We start from the raw sequence: 12,126 nt of genomic DNA on the forward strand, positions 1-12,126 counted from the left end.
CCCGGTCTCGCTCGTCCCCGCGCTCGATCCGTGTCAGGGACACGCAAGCGCGCGGCGGCACTCGATACTAGCGCAGCTATTAACCCTCCGTGCTTTTTGAAAAATAAACAGGCACGGCTTCGTGACCGAAATGCAAAGCGGCGTCTCGCCGAAAGCCCAGACCCGATGCCACATCCGCGGCGTTACAATTCTTTTCCTGTCACGGATTGAGTTGCCGGACTGTTAACGAGTGCGTCGATGAACTATCGCGTATGAGGGACGTTTGACCGTGACGAATATTGTTATCCACTCGCGGATACAGTACTTCGTATCGTACAATCTCTCGTATCGTAGAGAAAGAGATTGCGCTTTTGCTCAACTTGATCGATTAAAATTCTGCCCGTTGCAACCGCGACTGTACATCCATATTACTTGTTACATTGCGATGCATTAAAATTATGTTAAGGAATTAGGACGTCGTTGGGTGAATAATAATTAATCCCAATTATATTCTCCGTGCGGATGCAGCGCTAATAGTGTAGACGCGGTAGACGAGCGCAACTGTTGCCTAATTAAATTAAAACCCGAGCTCATTTAGTACAGACTTCTGAAGACTTGTGAATCCGGGAATACAGTCCTGTTTCTATATATATATATATATATATATATATATATATATACATATATACGAGGTTTAGCACGTTTAATTTAAGACCGAAATAAACTATTAAGCATGAATCTCGATGTCCCAACAATTTATTCCTGCACTGCACAATTTCTAGGAATCTAGATGCTATGTTCCGATTATTCGAAACTTGGACTCACCTGTATATCAGCTTTCGTCGGACACTCCTCTTGAAAAAGCCGCTGCAGCCGTTGCAGGCGAGTATCCCGTAATGTTTTCCGGAGCTGGTGTCGCCGCAGACCACGCATATCAGTCCGAGGCTACGCGGTGGTTTACTGCCGTGCTGCGGCTGCTGTGGCTGTTGCTGCTGCTGTTGCTGCTGCTGATGCTGCACCTGACCCAGCAAGTGCGGGTGACCGTTCCCGAGTGCGGTCAGGTACGGCGACCGGGCCAGAGGGAAGTCCGTCGGCATTCCTCTGCAGAGGGGCACCGGGCACTCCTGGACCGACCGGGAGGCGTAAGGATCGTGGCTCGACGTGGACCCCGTCGCTCCCAGAGGACTGTAACGCTCCGGCAGGCCCGGGGAAATGACGCTGCTCTCGCCTGAGTCTGGAAAGCGAGTTCGTTTATTTCATAATTTTCGCAATGAGATCTAACAAGAAAAAGAGGCAAATATTGTATTCGCTTAATTATTTATTATCATATAATACAGATTTTTTTGCCTTATTGCGTGGATAAGATATATAATCTACTTCAACAGCACTTTAAAAGGTACAAAACGATCCTGTTTGTTTGACAAGAAGAAAACACAGGGACTAAAATTGTAATATATGTATGTATCTCTTTTGGTATAAATTTTTTAATCGAATCTACAAAACTTTGTTATTACAAAAGTTGTTACAAATTTTGTGACAGTATATTAAACTCTTATTATAAGTTACAGCCTGTCTGAATGTAAAATTAACGAGTCCGGTGTCAAAAAGGTGTTGAACTCAAAGAGTGAGTTAATTACACAAATTTTATCGGTAAATGACTTGCGTTGATAATAAAAAGATATAAACAGGGAAGCATAAATTAATATATACTGTCTTTATCCAGACGTCGAAATCTTTTAAGAAAAACATTTCCGAAAAAATGATTATGTCGATAATTTGCCATCGTCAAAATATCTCGTATTCTTCAATATCAATACAAATTATTTTCCTTGTAATCTCGTGCCACACTTTGTACAATTGCAGCGACTGCGATTGAACGAAAGTGTTGACGGAGTGTCTTTTGATTTTTTCGTGGGGATCGAAAGGTGATACAAAGCGTTATTGTAATTTGATCGATTGTAAATCCAGTTTTAAATTTTTTCAATTCAGACTAAAACATTGAATAATTTCGTACTTTTATTAAATAAATTTACGAAGGTATTTGCTTGCAAAATACAAATGTAAAATGAAATTGGAATTGTTAATAATATTAGTTTGATCCTTGCGTAACTTAATTGAAAATATCGCTGGATTGTTAAATTACCCCGCGCTTATCTGTGATTATAACTTTAATTACAGTTTTAATTATAACGAGCTTCAATTTAGCTGAATTATACTTATGGCATTTACATATTTCTATTAATTTAATCCATTACATTTTCAACGAGACAGAAATGTAACAGTTTTCAACGTCACAATTTCCTACAATTTCGTGCACAGTGTAAAAATTAGTTTTATTTATTATACATTATATAATAATTACTTTATTTTGAACGAAAATCGATATAATTCTTTGTGGACCGCAATATCGCGATCGAGAGCGGGAAAAGATAAAATCACATTATCTCTCCAATTGCAATATTATGTCTGACTGTGGCAATCCATTATCTTTTTTGGTCGCAGAATCCGCTTCCTTGGCGCTGCGACGAAAAGCCCGAGATTTACGATCAAAGTATCATTTTTCCACAATCAGTTCGGCGTTTTCATTTCGATCAGCCGGCCGTTACTTTCGGCTTAATCCCAGAAATCTCTTTCGCACGTTCGGGCGATCAACCCCCGGCCGGGGCAGGTCGAAAAGTCCCTGCCACAGTCCCTGATTGATTTCGAAGAACGAGGGTCGTCGAGCACCGCGATTAGCCCAGTCAAATTAGATTATTTTTGGGCGTTTGAATGAAAAAATTGCCGGCAAGCTGGAAATTGGTATACAGGTTCATTTTAGTGTTCTTTTAAACATACTAAAAGTCCCCATACATAGAGCGTGAGCCGGCTGCGCCATCTTGAAAAAAAGAGTACAAAAATGGGTTTTTTGCAAATAACTCGGAAATTATTAGTTTTACGGGAAAGAACATTCAGAGCGAAAATGTAGCTGATAAAATTCCTCGCAATTTGGTTTTTTGTAGAACTTCGTACGACCATTAGTTCCCAAGATAGAATTTTTTGAAGCATTGGGCAAATGAGAAAAGAGCTGTTTCTTCGAGTGTTTTTTCAAAATATCTCAGTTCTGGCTGTCCGAAAGTAAAAAATGCATACAATGAAAGTGAAAGATAATTAAATTACCTACAAAATGCATTATTTATGTTATACCGCGCGACTAATATTTCTAGAAATATTACGGTTTAAATGAAATTTTAACTTTTGGAAATTGTGAGAATAAATATTTCCTCGCAATATAAGTCGGAAATGGGTAGTCCTACGTAAAAAATTGTTAAAATCAAGTAGAAAGGTTATTAAATTTTCATTATTTTGGTTTTTGACCGATTTGCATACGACTAATAGTATTTTTGATATCCGTAAAAGAAACGGTTTTTAGGTACACTTCTCAAAATGGCGGACTTTTGAGTTATCATTTTTAAAAAAATACACATGTTTCTTGAAGTTTATTAAATTATCTTCAAAATGATTTTTTATTTGACTTTCTGTGATGAATACTTCCAGAGATATAGCCTTTTAAATATTTGTTTATGTTAAAAATTTCTTAATAATTTACAGTTTTTTTTACAAAACATGACATAAAATTACTTTAGAAAAAATAATATCGACATTTTTTCAAAAGTTTATATGCATATGTATGTGATCCTGCAGTGGAACCGGTTTTGAAATGAAAGTTTTTAAAAAATTGTTATTTCAATTATGCCTTTCATAAGAGTTTTCGTAAAAAAATTGGGTTTTTTGAGAAGTGTACCTAAAAACCGTTTCTTTTACGGATATCAAAAATACTATTAGTCGTATGCAAATCGGTCAAAAACCAAAATAATGAAAATTTAATAATCTTTCTACTTGATTTTAACAATTTTTTACGTAGGACTACCCATTTCCGACTTATATTGCGAGGAAATATTTATTCTCACAATTTCCAAAAGTTAAAATTTCATTTAAACCGTAATATTTCTAGAAATATTAGTCGCGCGGTATAACATAAATAATGCATTTTGTAGGTAATTTAATTATCTTTCACTTTCATTGTATGCATTTTTTACTTTCGGACAGCCAGAACACTAAAATGAACCTGTATACCAATTTCCAGCTTGCCGGCAATTTTTTCATCCAAAAATCTTAATTTGACTGGGCTAGATCGCGCATAAAATAATTGCGCGCACCAGCTAAAGGCCATCGCACACAAAATTGCATAGGCTGCATATGCATAGTATAAGACCGCTGGACCAATGAGCATCTTATGTAAATTAATATGCCGACTTTATGCCAGATGCTCATTGGTTTAGCGATCTTATGCTACGCTTATGCTAAGCTATGCATTTTGTGTGCGATGGCCTTAACGCTCGACCATTATGGACCGTGAAATTCGCGCGGTCTGCTTCACCGTTATTCAATTGGCGATCGATATCATCTTGAATTGGTAATTGAAAATTGTCTCATAACTTTCGACAAAAGCGATTCAAAGGATTCTGTCATCCCTTTCTTTCGTCGGGATGACATGACATCCTCGTATTACGTAACAGCGATTAGATTTCATAACAACATGTACTTCGAGATGATTACTTAAGTGAACAACGACATATTTTGTCCAAGACTCTTTTTAGAATGTAGCATTTTTACGAAGTATAAATTGTTTATATTTAATTAAACAGAATTTTGAAATTAGCAAACAATGAGAAATATTTAAATCTCTCATCGACTGTCGAAGACACGTCATTTTTAGCGATTCATAGCGATTAGCGCAGCGAAATCGTTTCGTGCGGGCGCTATCTTGACATCATCCCGCTTGTCAATCCGCGTGGTAATTCTCAAACGGATTTTATCTGACCCCGCAGCATTAACGAGGCCGAAACGAGTTTTCGATCGAGTTCGGGGATGGCCGACAAATACAATTCCGGCGAGATCTCGCGCCTCACTGAGGACACAGGACACCGGCGTGACTAATAAAGTCGAGCCGAGTAGAGAGAAGCAAAATCGCATTTCGTTGATCGCGCAGATGTTCATCGCAATGGCGCACGCGATTTTTCCGCTGAAACCTGTTTATCGTATTGGCAACACATTTCGAGGATTCGAGGAGACCTCACCTCTTTCGTCGCACTTTTCGCTGCCAATTTTACGAGACCGCAATCGCGTTTTTATGAAAATGGAATTTCATTAAAACAGGCTTGCTATTAGACGTGAATAAAAATAGAACGGAATGTAATTGTACCGTTAGAAAATAAAGTTTAATCGTAACTTGATAACACTTATGCTACACTGTTAAATTCTTAGTATCAAATTATATTCAATTTTAGTCATTTTTAATTATTTCTATAGGTCGCTACTGCTCTCTCCTATACTCAATATGACGTTAATTTAATTAAATTATATAATGGAGTTCAATAATAAATTTTGACACACATGGTAGTTAAAAATAACAAAACAATATTTAACTCAAGGTATTGCTTTAAATATAATTCTTTAATATATAGTTAACAGTGTAAATAAATAAATGTATTTGACGCAGCTGTACATATAGAGATTCCCGATTTATATTCGTTCATATTATAAAAATATATTCATGGAAGGAAAATCGCGATAAGTTTCGGAAATTCTGATTCAAGTAGGCAGCAGGTTGACGACGCGTGTCGCGCGACGCGTGTTTACACCGGAATGGTCCCTTCTCATTTATTCGACATAAATATTTATATTCGAGCCTTCTTACTTCCTGAGCTTTTTCCAAACTCATTTCCCGATGTAAATACTGTTTGTCTTCGCGATCCATCCGGTAAGCCTTCGGGGACGCGAAGAAGAAGCAGAGATTCCTCGTGGGGTGCCAGGAAGCTATCGAATATAATAACTCTGCCGTCAGAGAAAGAGATATCCTACTGTTGCCAAAATTCTCTTCTTATCTCAACGTGGCCTCTCGGAAACCCAAACCTATCTACGAATTCGCTACAGCTTGGACAATCCGATTGCATCAAATCGCATCGCTCCCGATCGTTATCAAATCACGTCGGGACAGGCGGCCGGTGTCAGTTTTATTAATTCAACTCACGTGACTTTGTATAAGCGTCCGGGCTTTTCGATCTCGTTAACGCACACCCTCTAATCCTGTCGATTAGAGTATATTCTGACGCATTCTGATTCAATCTTCGGAACAGCGAAATATCTGTTCGACGATAACGTTGAGATGCAATCGATTTGTGATGACTATATCTTTTCATTCATAAACCGGTGACAGTTATTCGCAATCACCGATTAATATTACCTTCGATCTTTGTATTTGGTTTACGCATTACATAGCTGGAGTACACAAAAGATAAATAATTGTAAAATCATTATTTTCGTAGTTTTAAATGTATATATATTTAAAAATGCGCATACGTACACATACGCGTTCGCAAATTACGGCATTAAGCTAATCAAATCTTGTCGCGGTGCAATCTGTCGGCCGCGTGGGGTTAACTGAGAGGAGAAAAATGATGGTCCAATATAAAATACACACCCGCTATAAGCCACCCGCACCGAGAGTAACGCACGCAAAAGCAGGGGCGTCAAATTTCATTAGCATATCAATGCTGGCGGATGGCAAGGCGCCACCTGCGCCCTCGTATTATGGGATCATCGGGAAAAGCGAGAGGGGGTCGAGTTGCGAGTGGGGCCAGGGGTTGCGTTAGTTGGAGAGATAAAAAAAGTGGTTTGTTCCCCCTTTTTCGATACATTCTTTGCTAATTTCGGCTAATCGTTAGCGCAATTTGTCGCATATTTTCGCGAATACAACGTTAGCGAACATTTCTTTATGCTTTGCTATTTTTACCGAAAAAATATGTGGAACAAGTGTTATCGAACGAAATTATAAATATGATTTAAAACAGATTTTTATAAAAGATTTAAAGAAAAGCAGCTATCATTGCAAGAATGCTATGTACTGAAAAAACGGTTTTACTAAAGTATATAAAAATTAGGCTAGATGCAGATCTAACAATAACTATGCTGACCATTAAAATAATTTTGTAGATTCAAGCATCATAATGCTGCAAAAATTTACATATTCTATTAATCTATAGCAATCAGCTTGAACGTCTAATATAATTATTTAGATGGCCTAACATAATTATTTTCAAATCTGTATTTAGCTAAGTTTTTACTTCTGCAAAATCGGTCTTTCCGCATGTGTACATGTTTATTTTCCAAAAGACAGAAAGAAAAAACAAATCTTGCATTTATTGCCATCAAGATTTAAAAAATGTCGAAATAATGTTACTGGGACAACAGTATTTGATGCGTTGGCAAATATAGTATTAAACACAGCTATTTTAAATAAATGCAAGTTGATGATGACGAAATACAGTGAGATACAATGTGTTAAAAAATTGCAGAAGCTCGGTATACTTACCGTTTAAATTCAAACTACAGTTCAAGATACGGCTAAAGTTTAAATATACAACGAGAATTTATTGATGATTGAGAAAGTGTGTGTCATCATTCATACAATATAAACAAGATTGGATAAACATTTGTGATTCGACAAAAATTACATGAGATCGAATTGTATCTGTAGTTCCGTAAAATTGTCAAACAGGTAAAATTATTATTAAATGTTCTCAAGTTGTGCATTTTTTAGTATTACACAAATTTCAGAGAATGTCACCGAATCATTGGATTAAAGTTTACAGGTGTAGTTTTGCAAACCAACTTTGATTCAATAAACTTTTAGTGTTTGAAAATATCACTTTTCTCGTATTAAACTTAAAAAATGTAAATAAGTAACAATACACAACGAGTAACACACATTATACATAATATACATTATTTATTTTTATTTAAGTATTACACATATTTAATGTCCAAAATAAAATTTAAATTGTAAATAAAATTAGTACAATAAAAAAAGTATATCTACAGTTTTGGATCGTTAACAGTCTATGGCTAAAAAATATGTTGTGATTATTTTAACAGACCTTGGAAAAAGATTGGAATGAGCAGAGAAAATTATCTCGCACTTCTGTCCGTCGCTAAAAGCCGACGATGCGAAACGATGGGCAGAATGCACCTAGGTCCATCCCCGCGGCGGACTTTTATGCGAGTTACAGTCGTGGGGTGGGATAAGTGGGAAAAAGAGGGTGACATGTAGGCAACGACATTATACCATTAGAATAATCAAATCTTGGCTGACCTGGCGCGACCGGAGGAAGAAGAATCGCGCGTTGATGCAAGTTTATGCATTATATTACGCTATGCATTACATTATGCGTTACATTAAGCCGCGAAAGAAATGTCGCGGGGAGGATATATTGGGGAAATTAATGTCTAATTATTGATCTACAGTAAAAATTATATGCAGCAAAAGGATTAAGATTTAAAAATATTTTTTTGTAAAAAAATATATTGCTGCTTTCTTTTCGACGGATATATCTTTTTTATATAATTTCTCAGATCTTGTCTTAATAAGTCCGTACACTTGTTTATTATCAACTAGCAGTTATCCTTACTTTCAGTTTCCGTGCATTATAAATGCGCATCTTCACATATTCCATCATTTAAAATTGTATCTTTTTTTACGTGTGCCTTGGCACATTGAAATTAGAAAGATTTAATCCTTTTAGACACACGTTAACGCGATAACGCGTCATATTATGTAATAACTTATTATAAAAGTTAAATAAAAAACATGACAAAAAATAATAACATTATTAATTCGTGCAACAATAAGTTACTAGTAATTATAAGTAAATTGTGTTCATTTTTGTCGACCTTTATTATACTTGTATTGATAGTTAAAAATGCAAGCTATGTCGTATTTGTATAACGCGCGCATGAAGACATATCGTGCGTTAGACGCATATTATAACGCGCGGGAACGCATGCATGAAAACTAGAGGTCAAGTCTGTTCACTAGAGGTTAACACCTAGCCATCATGCTAAAGGTTTATAATCTCGACTGACTTTCGCACGCGCGGTACAAAAGTTCCAAGAATATATTTGACTTTCGAATGTATTCAATCTTCTTATTATATTTTCAGCATATTTAACTGTATCCCAGACAGCACGCATGTCCAAAATTGAGAGTTGAGACATGGTGCTGTCTAGGTATGTTCCCTCAACTATCGGAGAATAACAGTAGATCACTTCAATTATAACTTCCTTATTTGTGTTCATATTGTGGCCATTGACCCTTTCATGTTGTTTTGCGTACGAGGAGCTTATCTATAATATTTTAAATATATCTTTTTTGTTATCTTACCGTGTCTAACGCTCAGCGGACTGGCGGGACTCCGTGGGTGCTCCGAAGTCGGTTCATTTTGCCCTTGTTGATGCTGATGCTGATGATCCTCGGTGGCCGTGACTGTCGCCGTTCCGTTCATCCTGCCTCCTCGATCATTCGTTATCCGGCCGATGTCGAATGCGCTAAAACTGGCATGCAACTCCTTTGTACGTGGCTTACAATTTAAATATATTTCTCTTGCAACCTAATGCAACTACCCCATATTTTAATATAAAATATACAAAGTCCAAAAATTTATTTTGTTTCATGAGGATTAACTTCAAACACCTCGAACGAGAAATAATATATCACAATAAGTTTGATATATTTATTTTTATAATTCGGCGGACTTAATTTCTAAGATTTTTAATTAATTTTAATCAAGTTAAAGATGATTTATTAAATAACATTTTTCTTAAAATAATCGTTGCAACAACTAAAGTAATCTTTCACTCTTCTTTAGCAAAATTATCTATCTTATCAAACATATCTCTTATCTCTAACGAGAAATTTCTAATTCCTCTTAATGAAGAAAGAGTATTTTAATTTATCTTCACTAAAAATCGCTCCTTTCAAAGCTAAGCTCCAATGTGCTCATGTCCAATTGAAAATCATTGCAGACTCACTCAGGGTATTTCAAGCTTGCATATCCGCACCGTAAAACGTAGGTCACTTCTTCTGCGATCACTGACTTCCCGATCTTCTTTAATCTACCACCAAGTTCTTTGACCGCTTCGATCTCAGATTCTCCAATCCAACAATCACCACCGGTACCAGCGAATGTGATGCACTTGGGCGAATCCGAAGAAATTTAAAATCATGAGGCGCGATCGAGACCGGCGAACGCGAAGTGAGAAGAAGTATCTTGGTACCGCGAGGAAGATATCGTGCGGGTGTCCGCGGTTCACGCGCTATCGAGATCGACGAGTAGGCGGAACGATCGTTTGTCGATGTCGGATTGGCGTATGACGTCTGCGGCGTCCCGATCCAGGATCTCTCGGACGAGTCGTCGTTACCCGCGGATGACGTCGGCGTCGTCGACGCCGCCGCCGCCACCACCGCCACCGCCACCGCCGTCGCCGTCGTCGTGGCGCTTGCCGTGCCGTCGGAGGCAGCGGACGAGCAACGCCCGGCGCCGATTGGTCCGCCGGCACTTTTGAAGGCGGGATCAGGAGGCAACGCCGGAAAAACGACAAAAACGAGGAGCGGGAGGATTTAACCTATAGCTTCCACGTTTGACGCGGTGCCCCGCGACGCCCGTCGTCGGGACGAGGCGCCTGCGCCGACCCCTCCGACCCTTTCCGATGACGCCTGGTATAGTGGTATCTCCCCACCCCCGGCGACCTCCCAGACCAAAACTGCCCCCCTACCGAAGCGAGACGCCGCCGTCACGGGAAACGACGCCTACCTGGAGCGTCGGGGCAATTGTTGATCGTTGGCTACGCGACGGCGAGCTTCTCTTTGCCGAGTCGCCTCGGCATCGGATCGCCTGGATAAAAAGTGACGATGCGCTGAACGACGCGCGACGGCCGGGACTCTTTTGATCTGCCGTAGATTAATCGAATCCGGCCGAGGGATATGGTCGAGTGATTTACAAGCAAAGGTTTACGAGCGGGACTTGACGATAAAAGTTACGTAATTTTCTGTTTTATTGCTCTTTGATTAAACAATTTTTTAAGAAACTTTTACTCGATCTATTTTTATATAATTCGCAGCACAAGAGTCATAATTGAAATATAAACGGAAAGGAAAAAATTGAATGTTATCAAGAAGCAGCGAGGCATTATCAAGATGATTGCAGAATGCCAATTTCCATGTTACGTTCACGTCAAAGATGAATTATACTTTTCAATATTGTATTATTTGTCAGATTAGAATTGATATTTTCTAGATAAAAAGATTCCAATCAGTCCTCCACAAGAAAAAAAGAAACTCTTGAACCGACGGAGTCGTCCCTGTCATTCTCGCCGGGGAATCAACGTTCAAAAGGAAATGCTAACGGAGCAATTAATCGAACGATCGAACTTTCGACTCCTGAAGTGTTCTCCCGGACAAATCGAGCGAGATCCACGAGAGAGAGAGAGTGGGTGCGGGCAATCGGCAACGGGTCCGATATACCGCGCGATGCCGGGCGTCGTTGTGGTGGCGGCGGCGCGGCGGCGGCGGCCGGCGTGGTGTGGTAGGCGAGAGCTCGCGACGGTGTTCTAGGGGTTGCTGCCTGGGTCGCCGCCATGCTGGATTCCTGCCGTTGCGCGAACCCCTGGTTGCCTTCTGGTAATCGTTGCCAGGGATGTGACAACCCCACCAGGCTGACGTCGCCACGCCCTGCGGATCGCGGATGGACCAATGACGCCGGGACGTCGCGACGCCGGCGTCCACCAATAGGATTACCCTCTGATACGCTCTTTCGCTTGTCGGTGACTGCTGCATGCCCTCCCGCCCCCCGCGACCCCCTTCCAGCGAAGCTGCATGCCTTTCAATTTCGGGCCCGCGGCCTCATAAACGCAGCCAACCACCCATCCACCCGCGCGCCGTAGGGTTGGATCGGGGTAGAAGGGATCCAGCAAACGCGGAGTAGTCGAGGAACTTGGCGTCAGCGTGTCGGTGTGCACGCAGACAATTGCGATACACCGGAGTGAAAGAGGATACAAAGCTACGTGGAATATCGGGGATTGAGAAGCGGAGGAGCGCGCGCGCGCGCGAGCTTATGGCAATACATGGGAATGCGCGTATGGGACGGCAGGATTGTTCGACATATGTACACATATATACATATATATATGTGTATATATATTTATATATATACATATATGTTTGTGGAGATAGAAATGGTACAGTGACGGTGATCAATCATCCGAATATTATAA

General features: G+C 39.6%; 1 protein-coding gene across 1 annotated transcript; it reads right to left on the reverse strand.

The window, feature by feature from the left end:
* Positions 1-800: 800 nt before the first annotated feature.
* On the reverse strand, positions 801-10,306 carry LOC112452799 (COUP transcription factor 2-like). Its single transcript, XM_025013198.1, has 3 exons — positions 9,886-10,306; positions 9,239-9,408; positions 801-1,213 (listed from the first exon to the last, which is right to left on the reverse strand). The coding sequence occupies exons 2-3, from the start codon at positions 9,357-9,359 to the stop codon at positions 801-803; spliced, it is 534 nt and encodes a 177-aa protein (XP_024868966.1). The 5' UTR covers positions 9,360-9,408; positions 9,886-10,306.
* Between the last annotated feature and the right edge of the window lie 1,820 nt (positions 10,307-12,126).

The sequence above is a fragment of the Temnothorax curvispinosus genome, unplaced genomic scaffold, assembly GCF_003070985.1.
Source record: "Temnothorax curvispinosus isolate PA1 unplaced genomic scaffold, ASM307098v1 QBEX01003666.1, whole genome shotgun sequence".
In the NCBI taxonomy this organism is placed as follows: Eukaryota; Metazoa; Arthropoda; class Insecta; order Hymenoptera; family Formicidae; genus Temnothorax; species Temnothorax curvispinosus.

What these genes read in the sequence shown, in the direction of transcription:
- LOC112452799 (XM_025013198.1), bottom strand. Translation starts at nt 9,359, where the DNA reads ATGAACGGAACGGCGACAGTCACGGCCACCGAGGATCATCAGCATCAG. An exon ending in TCCGCTGAGCGTTAGACACG is followed by an intron (nt 1,214 to 9,238) that starts GTAAGATAACAA and finishes CTCGCTTTCCAG; the next exon opens with ACTCAGGCGAGAGCAGCGTC.